At 36.9% G+C, this 16,208-nt stretch overlaps 1 protein-coding gene across 1 annotated transcript; it reads left to right on the top strand.

The window, feature by feature from the left end:
• The first annotated feature begins 3,235 nt into the window (after positions 1-3,235).
• LOC149260006 (peroxidase 29-like) lies at positions 3,236-6,368 on the top strand. The gene is made up of 4 exons (XM_089456124.1): positions 3,236-3,466; positions 5,371-5,559; positions 5,676-5,841; positions 5,971-6,368. Exons 1-4 carry the CDS (start codon positions 3,236-3,238, stop codon positions 6,366-6,368), a joined length of 984 nt encoding a protein of 327 aa, XP_089312250.1.
• The last annotated feature ends 9,840 nt before the right edge of the window (positions 6,369-16,208 follow it).

Raw genomic sequence — 16,208 nt, 5'->3', positions numbered from 1 at the left:
CTTATATAAGCGGGCCAGTGTTTATCGGTTCAATGGCATATTGGCCCCTTTATAATGAAACTTAACACAAATCTCCACTTTTTGTCTTGGCTCCTTTGGCTTTAGCCCATTTCCTCATTTCTTTACCATAGGATCCAATCGCTGTGACCATCGGCCTAGCCTTGAGGTGTTAAGGCTTTGTTCATTGTCGAGGGTGATTTTCCTTTGTTAAGTGCTTCAACCCTTGATTCTTTGAGTCTTAACGATCGTGTGCTAGTCCCCATATCAGATCTCACTCTGATCGAAACTTTTTCAAGTGGCAAATGTTACAAAGAACCGATCCCTCAAACTTCGATTTGCAACCTCTGATATGACATCATCATTTCCATGTGGCACATTGTGAGTGGTGACACGTGTCATCTTGATTTGCCCCCTTAGGACCCATCAAAACGCCAAAACTGCCTACCAAATGTCTCTCATACCACCACGTCATGGTGACATCAGATGCCATGTAGATTCATAAGTACCAATCATATTCCGCCACACATCCCGCTGAAGGAGAGAGAAAAGCGCCATCCACCTCTGGTTTTTCGATGAATTCCTTTGTAAATTTGTTTCGGCATTCCCCAACGGTTTAACACTATCGACGCTTTCTCGCATTTTTAACACTATCGACACATATCCCGACAGTTTTAACACTATCGACATTCGCATATCGCAAAATTCTAAAGTTGTCACCTTGAAAAAAAACGTCGATATGCGATCGTCGATGTGCCAATCACTGATATCCTCCAATGTGCCAATGTGCCCTGGACCTCGCTGATTGTCAATTCACCGATCATCGATTCTGCCATGGACCTCCGATGTGCACACCACTGATTCGCCGATCGCCGATGTGTGATATGCTTATTTCTATGATATGCAGGACCTTGCGACTTTCGATTGCTGATTAGCCCTTGTGCTAATGTGTGATCAACGATATGCCCCAAACCTCTGATACGCCTTCCTTTCAAAGTTTTCAAACTCTTAAACTTCAAAAGGTCATATCTTTTGATCCAGGAGTCCATTTTTAGACTTCCACATACCATTGGAAAGCTTGTTCAGAGCACTTTCTAATGGAGAGGGCCTAATGTAGGTTTTGGGTCCTTCTACTGCGTGGAAAATTACTGCAAACTTCTCTGCTCATTTTCTCTTTAGACAGCGGAAATCACACCCACCATGATGATCCTCTACGTGAAGCCTGCAACTACCATAGGAATCCTTTTGAGCCATGCACTGCAACACACATTCTTTCCAGCCTGGTTGACATCAGTGCCAACATTCATCCACAATATTAATACAATCACCGTCAATTGTCCAACATTCACTCATGACAAGACACTCATGAAAACTCAATGATAACCTCTTAAGGATCTTACAATCCAAATCAAGACTAATGGACGTCTTTTGACATACATATTTTCAGTGAATTAAGCAATTTGAGACCTCAGTACAAAGGTAATTTAGACTATAATACCTGGTGAATTTATAGGCTAAACTTTACCAGCATATTCCCAAAATAGATAATTGGACAAACAAACTTTGATTACCTATATTATAGGACCCTAACAGGTGCTTCAATCCCAACATCTACACCATTAAAATGTTGTTATAACTCTTCTAGAGCATAGCCCCGAAGCCATTGTATTTAATGAGCGTCCCACAAATTCAAATGAATGTGTCATGATGTTGCTCTAGCTCTTGTAAACAATAACCTCCAAGTAATCTTATTTTATTGAGCCTCTTACACTTGTCCAAATATTCCATGTAGTTGCCTCAATCTCCCCCTCCTCAGGCTATAGGGCTCTTGAGCATATGTCATATCTCCAATTCTTATTGGTTCTTTTTCTAACATGTTTAATATTTTTGCACTTGAGTTTTGTAGATTCTAAGTCCGCCAATCCTTGTACTTGGTGCAGTTCAGATCAATATACAAAATATTTGTTATATAGCAGTGAAAATTTGATTATATACAACACATTTGCACACATGTATTTATTTTAGTCATCAAAGACACTTATTATTCTTATGGGCTTGTAGGTAATCCTTTATCTTTAGACCACTTTGACCCGCTTTTGTAACTTGGGTCAAAACTTTCAAATATGTCATATAATTGCCTCAATCCCAACATTTATAAAATGTTGTTTTAACTCTTATACAACATCACCCCAAATCATCTTGTTTCATCATCCAAATTTAACCAAATATACTATATAAGCTTTAAATTCCAATATCTATGCCATTATCATGTTAATTAAACCTCATATCTTCTTACTAAACTAATCTCTCAAGTTTCTAAATCCCAACATCTACACCTAAAATGTTACTCTACGCCTTATAAACCTAACCACCCTCAATCTTAACTCTCCACCCAATCAATCCCAACATTGGGCCAAGTAAAATATTTCTGTGAATCTCTTAGAACATAGCACCAAATTCCCTTTAAAATATACAACATAACTCCCAAGCCCCACATTAAATGTGCTAGCAACTTGATCACCTCAACTTCAACAAAATATTTTACTAGCTGCGTTGGGATGCTCAACATATCTCCACATCAAAAGATTCTGCGACTATAACTGGAAACTTTCTACTGCAAATTTGTCAGTGGTGGAGTTGTCCTTCCAAAAATTTACACTCTCACCAATTGCTTGAACACAAGTGAAAGCCGTGGAAATCAGATCGATAACCAATCCTGTTAACCGCATAGCCTAATTCAGGCCCAACCTCTCGTCCTCTTTCTTTCTCATCCCATTTAAGCTACTGCCAAATGGCATCGATGTTTACGCTTGCCGAACCCTCAATCCAATTATCCTGTGCATGGGTTTTTAAAACTGCCATTTTCTTAAAATGAAAAGCTGGTTGTTAGATTGCCATAAATTGCAGGCGGCCCCATTGATCAATACATCGTTTTGTAAATATTATTAGGCACTGTTCCTCATTTAAGCCTTGTCACGACAAGCTATAAATTTCTGGGAATCAAACGCTTCGTTATGTGTATTCAATGCCACTGATCGCAATTTAAGTGGCGTTTCTGTTTTCGCAATATGTCAATGTTTACTTGTTTCGGGTTGCGCAGTTATTTCTCGTAATTAATATCACTGCCCCTCATTTATGGACTGCTGCAGGTTTTGCAAAATGGAGTTATTCAAACAGAGAGAAAGCAGCAGAGAGTTGAGGTTCGGAGCATCATATGAGGGAGACCAAGATTTTTCGGATGGCCTCTCATGTGTGCTGCAAGTTTTTGTGTGTGATTTTGTTGTTTGTTTTGAGAGTTGCTTTGCACGGTGTAGAAGGAGACAACAATGGCCTGCGGCTTAATTTCTATGCAAGTAGCTGTCCCCGTGCAGAAGCCATTGCCAGACAGACGTTGCAGCAAGGCATTTCCAGAGATCCCACTGCTGCAGCAGCTCTGCTCCGCATTTCTTTTCATGATTGTCAAGTCGATGTAGGTATTGGGTTTTAACTGCACCATGTTTGATGTTTATGACTGTTTTGCTCAGTGATTTATATTATAAGTTTGAGAAATGTGTTTTCTTGTAAATAAAAGGTTTCTGCTCAGATTATAAAAAGCCTATACTCAGATTTAAGGAGGCATAAAATATTTAAGCGTAATGAACAATTTTTTTCACCAAATAAGATTACTTTAGGAAAAAGAAAATTTTTGGTGAAAATTACATCATGAGAATTGGTGGAGTTTCGAATCATCCACTGTGACAAGATCTTGCCAACGTTTGAAACTGGTAGACATACTATATTTCATGTGATTTTTACCTAAAGGTTTTTTACTTTTCATAACATGGATCATAAAAGGTTAAATTCAAAATTATTGTATTTTATTTTAAAATTTTATTATTAATTTTATTTGAATCTGGACTCTTTGGTATTTTTTTTAATGAGAAAGAAAAAAGGTATGTTTTTATGAGAAAGAAAGAAAGACTTGGTTTTGTTTTTTCCTTTCTTTTTCTATGGCAAAGAAAATGTATTTTTTGTTTTTTTTGGAATGTATTTGATATATAAATGATCTGTTTCATGATATTCAATATTATAGATCTATTTTTAATTATTATATAAGATTTTTTCAGTTTTGATGGTTAGTTTAATTGGTAGAGTTTCTATTGCTAAAAACACTTAGTTAATGAGAAGTTAGGGAATTAATGAGCAAATAAGAAGTGGTCACTTCCTTCAGGTGGATCTACCCTCACATTACCTAAAAACAATATAAGATTTAAAAAATAAATATTTAAAATGAAATTTTTTTCATTATTTCTCTGAAGAAACAAAGTTTCAACTATTTATTTATTTATTTTTATCTTCACAATAAGGTTTCACAATTTTTTATCATTGAAAAATCAATTTTGACTTTTTATTAAATTAATAAAAATTTTAATAACTAAAAAAATATTTAATAAGAGAATCTTCCCATTGTTTCACTAGAGAAACAAAGTTTTGGAAATTTTATTTTTATGATTGGAAAATTAATTTTGTCTTTTTATTAATTTAAAAAGAATTTTAATGTTTTAACAATTTTTTACTAAAAAAACAGTAGATGTTTTTAATTTTTTTGGTAAAATTTAGTGATAATTTTTTTAGATATTGCAAATTTTCATTGTTTAAAATACATTTTTAAACACAAAAATAAATTCCATACCCATCTAAAAACACATCATTTACATCATTTAAACTTACATTTTTTAAAATTCTAACCAAATTTCAAACCAATTAAACCAAAAAAATATACCAAAAAATTAAAACACCCATCCAAAAAAATATTTATCCCCTTGTTAATATTTATAAATGATTAAATAAATTAATTTAATAACCGAATAAAATTTATAAATAAAATGAAATAAAATAAGATTCAAATATATAATATATAAATTATTGAATTGTTTATTAAGAAGAAAATTAGTTACTATGATTATGATATTATATTACTATGAGTTATTACCCTTTGACTTATTAACCCATAATTAACATTATAATATTATTATATAATCTAGGGTTTTTATATAGTTGTTAATGGTCACACCTAACAGTTTGGATGATCTGCTCTCTCTATTTAATATGCAGCCATGATTTGACTCTTCTACATGTTATTTAGGCTGAAACTCTTCTTAAAAATATTATGGATCACAGAAAGCTCAATTCAACCATTTATCCCATTGTTAATTCACTTTTTTTTATTTAGATATGTGATCACTTTTTTATAGGTATTTTGTATTTTTTTATTTAGATATGTGATCACCCTTTTTATTAGATATTTTGTACATTTAACCCTGTCAAATCCTCTGAAAGAATTAACGCTGAAAAATATGATGTTTTCTATGTTTCATTGCGTGAGTGAAATAGGGCTGTGACGCGTCGGTTCTTCTCCAGTCTTCTTCACGAATCGTTGCAGAGACTATCTCTGAGCGCAACTTTGGGTTAAGGAGATTTGATTTGATCGACGACATCAAGGCTGCGCTAGAGCGAGCATGCCCTCTTACTGTTTCCTGCGCAGATATCATTCAGATCGCAGGCAGAGATGCTGTTGCACTGGTTCGAAATATGTTGATCTCTCATTCTATACATTCTATTAATATAACTTTTGTTCACTTCATTATCTTCGGTTTTTTGGATATTGGGTTGATGTTTGAATATTTAAATATGTCCAGTCTGGAGGGCCTTCGATACCTGTTTTGACAGGACGTAGGGACTCCATTTCTGCAAGTAACATAAGAGCCGATGCACAGCTGCCTTTGCCAAATATATCAGTAGGAGATATGTTGAATATATTTATTCAGAAAAATATAAGTATTGAAGATGGAGTTGCTCTACTAGGTAAAAGAGGATTGTTTTGATCATTGATTTACAATATTTTTTTTAGAATTAGTTATAGATTTCAGGAATATAGATAAAAAATCAAGATTTGGTTTTGTCTACTATCCTTTTTTTTACCTTTTGTTGAAGGTGGACATACACTGGGAGTGGGACACTGCGTAAACTTCCAAAACCGGCTGACTCCAAGGAAAGACCCGACCATGTCACCACTTCTTTCAGCAATATTGACGGTGATCTGTCAAGTCCCTCCGTCACTCTCCAACTTGACTTTCGCTCCCAACGATCTCACCAACTTTGTGTTCGATAATCAATATTTTAGGGATATAATTCAGAACCGTGGGCTCTTGAAAATTGATTCTGAAATCGCGTTGGATCCCAGAACGGCTCCTTACGTCCTCAACTTCTCACGGAATCAACAACATTTTTTCGACAGGTTTACTGTTGGTTTCCTTCAACTCAGTAAGTCTAAGGTTTTGACGGGCGATCAAGGCCAAATCAGGAAGGATTGTAAGTATGTAAATTCTTGATCAAATAATGCGATTCAAGGCGTAAAACTTCCTGATCTTGAAGACCATTTTCCCTTGTGATTAGGTTCTGTGATAAGTAAATTTCTGTGCTCAGTCAGGAATAAATATGTTTGTACACTTGTTTATATTTATTGTGGCCTATCGTTTTTATCAGATTCCTTCTAATGCTGCGTTCGGTCATATCTTCAATTTGGCGTTCCATATTTTGTTGAAAACAAAAGACTAGGAAGTGTAAATTTGCTGGTCGACAATGTATATGGAAGTTTACAAGATGCACCCGACTTTGATAATACAGTTTGGTTTACTTGATACGAGGACCCGTTTGCAAATCTGACGAGATTGACCATCTTTAATTGCTTTAGGGCAGGCCATTTCGCAAATATAATTAAATTTAAAAGGGAACTTGTGAAAGAACCTGTTTATTAATAGAATTAGTAAAAATGGATGGAATATATATATATATATATATAGAAATGTGTTATTATTAAATATATTTAGATGATAAAATATGTTTGATTTTTTTAATATAAAGATTTTACGTTGAAGTTTGATGGTTAGCTCATTTGATAGATTCTCTATGGTTAAAAGAACTTTTAAGTCTACTAAAGCATAGTTTTGAACTTGACCTCTTATATATAATTATAATAATGTATGCTTTTTAATAAAAAAATTATTATTGATAAAAATATAAATGAATATGGTTGTGGCTAAATTGTTAATACATCAATATAGATATATATTAACTATGGATTTATCAAGTCTCGAAAATCTCTTTTAGAGGTTAAAACTTGAAAAAAGTGTTTGTACTTTAAAATATTTAATTCCTCTCTAGGCTTAATATATTTGAACTTAAAATAGATATATATTGGTTCTATATATAGTTATAGCATGTGCAAGTTTTCATGGTTTAAATTATTTATTGAATGCATAAATGGATACAATACCTTGAAAGTCCACTTGAGCACTTCGAATGTGAAGACTACAACATTTAAATTTGCAATTCTAACACATCTTTGCTAGATTTTAGATAAAATTTAGTAAAGACAATTACCTGGGTCAAAATAGTGAGATTAATTGAAATATTTTAAAATGTTTTCTTATATATATATATATATATATATATATATTATTTCACAGAGGGATTTCAATATTTTATTAATGGCTGAAAGAGTGAAAGTGAAATAATTTTACATCTCCTTAATACTTGGGTATAGTGAGAGTGAGATTATTAATTTTTATAATATTTTTAATGAGAACTAAGCAAATATGTATATTCATTTATTTTTAACAACGCATATTTTTTTTAGAATATATATTATTATTATTTTAAAAGGAACATGTGTCAACTCGATTGTAAAATTATGATGAAAATTTTGAATTATTTTAAGATTATTCTTATATATGTTATTTTTAAAGTTTTGATTTTATTATTAAAAGTTTTGTTTGCATACATTTATATACATTGTTGCTACAAGAGTATTATTTTGTAAACTATTGTTGAAAATAGCAACAAGAAATGCTAAATATAGAAGTGTTAAATTTAGTACTGCTATAAATAGCATTTCGAGATACCTTCCTATTTTAGTTAGTCATTGAACTAAAATAGAGAAGTAAAAATTCGAATTTGATCTTAGCCGTTGTTTGTAAAATAATTAATTAATTCATCTTGAGTTAATTATCCATTGATTGAAGAATTTATCCCTTAGTGAAAGAGATAAGGATGAGTTGTAATTTGAGTTGTAATTAGTTAGTTGAGTTATCTGAGTTAAGTCCAGTTAGATTAGTTCCAACAGTTTGTGGAATTAATTGTGAGTTCAGTTAGTTAATGCTTGCATGCATGTAACTGTTGCTCTCTAGATAACTGAATATTCTCTCATAAATAACTCATGCATGTTAGTTCAGTCAGAGACTCAGTTGAGACCAGAGGAAGGGACAATGTACTATCACTTGGAGGATTTTTCCTATATAGGAAACTCATCCATGCAGAAGGAATTATCTCCTTCAGGATTGTGCAGTTAGATCAGAGGTTAGTGAGTGTGTGAAGAGGCCAATTCACACAGGTGGCAACAATGGACCCCAAAGAAAACTGCGCAAGGAAATAGGAGGCTTGGAGGGCAGAGGAGAAGGTTTGTGAGAAGCCTTTGATTGTCTATAAGCAGCAGTTTGATTGCAGAGAGAGCAGGATAACTTATGAGCTAATTCTTTTTGTTATCTGAACATATTTCCACTTGTATGATAATATAGAGATTGGGGTTTTAGGCTGAGGCTTTCCCCGGGTTATTCTTCTGTTCATGTGTGATTGAATTCTCGTTCTTAGTTATATGTGTTCTCATTGATCTTGCTCATATTCGATTAAGCTTTCGCAAAGTTTGTTGTAGAAGTAGATCTTGTATTTTGCTTTAGTATATTGCATAATCTGTTGATCTACAGTGGGAATTTATACATGGTATCAGAGCAAAGGTGATCAAGGCGAAGAACAATATACAAGAAGGGAGAATTTCGAAGTTTGAGGTTCTTGAATATAGAAATCAAGTTCTTATCACATCTCAATTTCACCAATGGCATTCAATGGTTTAAGACTCGAATATGCTCTTGATGGCAGTTCGAATTATATAGCCTGGAAGGATCGCATGGAAGTAGTATTAGAGGATAATGTTCTAAAGGACTTCATTGATCAAGAAGTCCCCAAGCTGGCTAATGCTACTGAATTGGCGGAATGGAAGAAATGTGTGGCTAGAGCAAGGAGAATCCTTCTAGAGGGAGTTTGAGACCACATAGTCTTGAGTCTCCATGGGAAGGAGACACTGTTTTCGATGTGGAAAACATTGAAAGATCTATATCAAAACAACAATGATCAGAGGAAGTTGGCACTGAAAGACAAGCTTCGAAAAATCAAGTGTGAAAAGGGCGACACGATCTCTACATATCTGAACAAGCTCACCACCTGCAGGGATGAGATTGGAAGTATAGGGATCACGACCACTGATGATGACATGGTGAGTCTTGCACTCCTCGGTCTTCCTAAGAGCTGGCATAGCTACCAAGACTCGATTAATGGAAGAGAAAAACTGCCAGATTGGGAACGACTTTGGTCGGATCTAATGTAGGAGGAGATAAGAAGAAGCACCAGAGATGGATCCTCATCAAAGCAAGATGATGAGGAAAATCTAGCCTTAGCGAGTAAGGCAAGGAAAGAGAAAGGGAAGGTGTCCCATCCTAAATCTGGTTCTTCCCATGGGGGGAAGAAGTTTGACAAATCGAAAGTGCGATGCTTTCATTGTCATGAAGTGGGCCATTATGCTACAAATTGTCCACAGAAGAAATCCAAGAAGGGTTCCTCGAAGGGATCTGATGGTGAGGCACTGGCATCACAGTTTGAGTTGGATTTATCGCTTATCTCATGCATGGTTTCATCCATGGTGGGATGTGTGTGGTACCTGGACAGTGGAGCTTCATTCCACATGTCAGGTGACAAGAATATTTTCAGTACCTTGGAGGAGAAGGATCTGCAGATGCGGATCGAGATGGGTGATGATGGAAAGTACTGTGTTTCAGGTGAAGGTATGGTTGTGTTTCAGAGGGAGCATGGAGCTCCCCTCACCCTGACTAATGTAAAGTATGTTCTAGGTCTAAAGAAGAATCTTGTGTCTGTCGCTATGCTAGAAGATAAAGGCTATGATGTAGTCTTTAGTAAAGGAAAGGTATTCCTGAGGCATATCGGTACTGGACAGGCAAAGCAAATTGGGATTCGAGTAAAGAATCTCTACAAGTTGGAGGTAGACGAATGTGCTGCTTTGAGTTCCAAAGCTAAGATGGTGCAGAGCCAAGATGTTGGCGAGCTATGGCATAGAAGACTGGGCCACTTGCACCATGGAGCCCTGAAGATCATGCAGCAGATTTCTATCGGGTTACCCAAGGGAAAACTGAAGCAGAGGAATACATGCAAAGGTTGTACCTTGGGTAAGTATGCGAAATCTTCCTTTCCGGATCGAGACAGTAGAGCTGGAGCAATCATGGAGCGAGTTCACTCAGATGTTTGTGGACCTTTCTCTACAGCCTCCACCGCTAAAAAAAGGTACTATGTTATTTTTATTGATGATTTTTCTCGTAGATGCTGGATCTACTTTATGCAAAAGAAGGATCAAATCTTCTTGAGGTTTTGTGAGTTTAAAGCCTTAGTAGAGAAAAAATATGGAAAGAAAATAAAAGCCTTGCATAGAGACAATGTTGGAGAGTATGTCTCCCAACAGTTTAAAGAATTTTCCACTGCAGAAGGAATTAAATGGGAATTAACGACACCCCATAACCCACAGCAGAATGGAGTGGCCGAAATGAAGAACAGATCGATTGTGGGAGCAATTCGAGTGATGTTGCATGACCAAAGCCTACCACTGCATTTATGGGCTGAGGCATGCAATACATCAATATACTTGTAGAACAGAAGCCTGCACCGTATACTGGAATGAAGACACCTATGGAGGCCTTTTCCGGGAAGCGACTAGATGTGAGTCACTTCCGAATATTTGGATCATCAGTTTACTGTCATGTGACCAAAGATGCCTAGAAGAAGCTGGATCCAACAGCTGAGTTGGGAATACTTGTGGGGTACACGGATACACCCCACAACTATCGGGTGTACCTGCCTACCAGTCAGAGGACTATGGTACGCAGGGATCTGAAGTTCGACGAGCAGAAAGCCATGCGATTATCACTTGAGAGGGAGCTCAAGTTGCATGCAAAGGAGGAACTTTCAGTTCCTAAGGAGGAGGAGCCTCAGATTGATGCGGAGCAGCTGCATGCAGAGGATCCGGGAGTGGAGACATCCACTCATGCTAAGACTTCCAGAGATGGGCGGAAATACTCAAGGGAAGCTGACAGGTTGATGTTGGATGCGTGGGAGAATGTGGGACAACCATCTTCTCAGCGCAAACAAAGGAGGTCACCCGAGCGGTACACTAGGTACATGGCCCTGGTTGGGGAGTGTGTAGATACCGAACCTTCTTCATTCAAGGAGGCAGTGCAGCAACCAGTCTAGGTTGATGCAATGGTAGAGGAGTACGACTCTATCATTCGGAACAGTGTGTGGGATGTTGTCCCAAGACCTCAGGGCAAGTCAGTGGTGAGTTCCAGATGGCTTTACAAGGTAAAGCAGGTAGTTGATGGCAGTGTTGAGAAACATAAGGCAAGGTTTGTTGCCCGTGGTTTCTCACATGTCGAGGGGATCGACTACGATGAGACTTTTTCTCCTGTAGCAAGGTACTCATTTATTAGATCGATGTTGGCACTATCAGGTCAGATGGGGTGGAAGATCCACCAGATGGAAGTGAAGACAACATTCCTCAATGGGAAGATTGAGGAGGAGGTGTACATTGAGTAGCCAGAGGGTTTCAAGACTTTCGATCGTGAGACGCATGTGTGCCGACTCAAGAGGGCTTTGTATGGTTTGAAGCAAGCACCCTGTGCTTGGTACACCAGGATCGACAACTATTTCACCGGGTTGGGTTCACCAAGAGTGAAGCAGATGCGAACCTTTACCACATCATGGTAGTTCAAGGTAAACCATTGATAATTGTTCTTTATGTCGATGATCTGATTTTGACAGGTGATGATCAACTGATACAGTCATGCAAGGAGGACCTTGCAAGAGAGTTCAAATTGAAAGACATGGGTCTTATGCACTACTTTCTAGGCATGGAGGTGTGGCAGAAAGATGGTGAAGTATTTGTATCTCAAGGCAAATATGCCAATGAGATACTTAGGCGCTTTCACATGGAGAAGTGCAAGCCCATGTAGACTCCTCTAGCTAGGAACTGGAGGAAGGAGGATGCTACTTCAGTCGAGGTAGTATCTGCTACTGTTTATCAACAGCTGGTGGGTTCACTTATGTATCTGGTGAACACACAACCCGACTTATGCTTTGCGGTGAACTAGCTGAGTCAATCTATGGTTCAGCCTACCAAGTTGTTTTGGAAGGCAATGAAGCATGTGCTGAGATACCTCAGAGGCACATCTCAGTTCGGATTGTGGTACAAACGGACAGAGGGAGTGAAGCTTCAGGGCTTCACAGATGTAGATTTGGCAGGGAGTCCATCAGACCAGAAGAGCACTTCTGGAGGAATCTTTAACCTTGGTTCAGCTGCAGTTTCCTAGTACAGCGGGAAACAGAGATCAGTTGCACTTAGCTCAGCAGAGGCTGAATACATGGCTGCTAGTCAGGTTGCATGTGAGGCCATTTGGATGCGGAAGATTCTAGTGGGATTGTTTGGTCAGAGGATGGATCCAACCGTGATCTACTGCGATAATCAGAGTTGTATCAAACTCTCTGAGAATCTAGTTTTTCATGACAGGTCCAAGCACATTGATATCCGGTATCACCATCTTCGAGACTGTGTGGTCAAGAGGATCATGTTGTTGCTATATGTTTCGACCGAGGAACAGGATGCAGATATTTTGACGAAGGCATTGTCAAAATGCAAGTTTGAGTTCCACAGAGACAGGATTGGGGTTACTGATAATCCATTTCTTGTTGAGAGGGAGTGTTGAAAATAGCAACAAGAAATGCTAAATATAGAAGTGCTAAATTTAGTACTGCTATAAATAGCATTTCGAGATACCTTCCTATTTTAGTTAGTCCCTGAACTAAAATAGAGAAGTAAAAATTCGAATTTGATCTTAGCAGTTGTTTGTAAAATAATTAATTAATTCATCTTGAGTTAATTAGTTGGAGAAAATCAAACATGAAGTCTATGTGAGGACATGCAACAGTTTCTCCATTGATTGAGGAATTTATCCCTCAGTTAAAGAGATAAGGATGAGTTGTAATTTGAGCTATAATTAGTTAGCTGAGTTAAGTCCAGTTAGATTAGTTCCAATAGTTTGTGGAATTAATTGTGAGTTTAGTTAGTTAATGCTTGCATGCATGTAACTGTTGCTCTCTAGATAACTGAATATTCTCTCATAAATAACTCATGCATGTCAGTTCAATCAGAGACCCAGTTGAGATCAGAGAAAGGGACAATGCACTATCAGTTGGAGTATTTTTCCTATATAGGAAACTCATCCATGCAGAAGGAATTATCTCCTTCAGGATTGCACAGTTAGATCAGATGTTAGTGAGTGTGTGAAGAGGCCAATTCACACAGGTGGTAGCACTGTACCCCAAGGAAAACTGCACAAGGAAATACGAGGCTTGGAGGGCAGAGGAGAAGGTTTGTGAGAAGCCTTTGACTGTCTATGAGCAACAATTTGATTGCAGAGAGAGCAAGATAGCTTGTGAGCTAATTCTTTTGGTAATCTGAACATATTTCTACTTGTATGATAATATAGAGATTTGGGTTTTAGGCTGAGGCTTTCCCCAGGTTATTCTTCTGTGTTCATGTGTGATTGAATTCTTGTTCTCAGAAATATGTGTTCTCATTGATCTTGCTCATATTCGATTAAGCTTCCACAAAGTTTGTTGTAGAAGTAGATCTTGTATTTTGCTTTAGTATATTTCATAATCAGTTGATCTACAGTGGGAATTTCTACAACTATAAGAGAAATTCAAAATTTTGGATACTTTCTTAAAATATAGGAGAAATTTAAATTTTTTGAGTCTATATCCATTAGGGGTAATTTTTTTGTTGCTAACCACCGAGCCAACGTTGTTTGAGGTTTTATTTCCTATTTTCTTAACCATTTTTTAGATGGTGGTTGTTGGGTGTGTGTTATATTATTTCATAATAATTTTATTTTATGCAGACCCAATAATAGTTGGACAAACCCAATGATGGGGGGCAGACCCAAAGATGGTGGGCGGACCTACCCGTGGTTTTAGGCGTGATGTTTTCTGCTCATCATATTTTGTAGATCCGGTCAAGCGAACTACGGTTATGTTCTAATCTAGGGTTAGTGGATTTGTGTTTATGAATGCTTCGCAATGTATATATATGTATTGTAACATTGAAAGAAATATAATGAAAAATCAATCTGGTAGTACCAATTTTGGGATCCAGAGGAAAATATTTGTATACATTTGTTTTATGTTCTCGCTATTATATATTTTTTTTTGTTTTAAGAATTCGTGTACAGGTAATTTCTGTACAGGGTTAAAACCCACATTTGGAATCAGAGAAGTTTCGGGTTCAAGGGGATGTAATTGCTACTGAGGGGTTTTTTGCTCAGGCCTGTGGTAGATCCTGTTACAGTGGGAGATCTGTGGGATCGATTCTTGCAATGAAAGGAGATGATAAATAGTGGAAAGATAGAGATCGAGAAATTTAATGGACAAAATTTTGAGTTGTGGAAGCTCAAGATGGAGGATCTGTTGGTGGATAAAGATTAGTAGATTGTGGTAGATCCAGGTACTAAACCAACGATAATGTCAACAAAAGACTGGGCGAAGTTGGATCGGAAGAAAAAGAGCACAATACGGTTGTGTGTTTCAGATTCAATATTGTTGAAAGTTTAAGGAGAAGCAACAACAAAGGCTTTGTGGGACAAGTTAGGTACTTTGTATCAATTTAAGTCTCTGGTGAAAAAATTGTTCCCGCAGAAAAAGTTGTATAATGTGAGAAAGAAGGATGGGGACTCAGTGACAGAGCATCTAAACACCTTTAATATTGTGGTGATCCAGTTGTTATCTACTGATATTAAAATTTCAGACAAAGATAAATGCATCAGTTTGTTGTGTTCTCTACCAGATTCGTGGGATAACCTGGTTGTTGCTATATGTAGCAATAAGACTACCTTGAAGTTTGATGACATAGTCTCATCCTTGTTGTCAGAGGAAATGAGACAAAAAAATATGGAGAGAGAGAATGGAGATGCCTTATATGTAAGAGGACAGTCCCATAATAGAAATAGAAATAATTCCTCAAGTGGGAGATCTAAATGTCCATGAAAATCTATAAAGGTATGATGGAAATGCAGAAAAGAAGGGCACTACAAAAATAATTGTAAATCTAAAACTCCTGATAAAGGAAAGAGATCTGATAATGATCCTTCTGTAGAGGTGAAAACCACCTCAGATGAAGGTGGGGATGTGTACTTGGCTTCTTCTTCAAGTACACATGTAGATCATGAGGCATGGTTGATTGACTCAGGTGCATCCTTTCACTTCACTCCCCATAGGGAGTGGGTCTATGAGTACGAGAAATATGATGGTGGTGATGTCTTCCCAAGGAATGACAAGAAGGCCAGAATCATGGGACATGGAAAAATGAAGCTGAAGTTGCAAGGTGGAAGGATTAAAACACTTCCTAGTGTTCCTCATATTCTTGCATTGGTAAAAAATATGATTTTTGTAAGAAAGATGGATGATGCAGGTGTAAAAACAATGTTCGAGAAAGATACCTACAAAATGGTTCGGGGAGCACTGGTATTGATGTGAGGAATTCGGATTGAAACTCTGTATGAGCTTCTAGGTAGCATTGTTATTGATGGGTGCAACAGTTTTGTGGTTCTTGAAAGTGAAGCTGAAAATCTAGTGGTCTCGGGAGAATAGACCATGCTATAGCATCAAAGACTTGAACACATTGGAGAGAAGGGCCTTTGAATACTGCATGGTAATGTCATGGTAGAAGGTATGTCTAATTGCTTTCTAGATTTCGATTTTTGTGAAAATTGTGTATATGGGAAGCAGAATTGGGTGAGATTCCCTTCTGGTTCTAAGAGGGCGAAAGGGATATTAGAGTGTGTGCACAGTGATGTGTTTGGACCTGTTTCAGTTCCATATTTGGGCAAATATATGACTTCTCAAGGAATACATGGATATATTTCCTCAGGAAGAAATTGTTGAATTTTCTAAGTCTATTCATTAGAAAATTAATCTGTATTCTGCTCGTTTATTTCTTCTACTTG

Source organism: Pinus tabuliformis, chromosome 6, assembly GCF_031772625.1.
Source record: "Pinus tabuliformis cultivar Carrire ecotype Pingquan chromosome 6, CPIR1, whole genome shotgun sequence".
Lineage (NCBI taxonomy): Eukaryota > Viridiplantae > Streptophyta > Pinopsida > Pinales > Pinaceae > Pinus > Pinus tabuliformis.
Note: the sequence above shows the minus strand (reverse complement) of the source record. Positions and strands in the feature narration are given on the sequence as shown.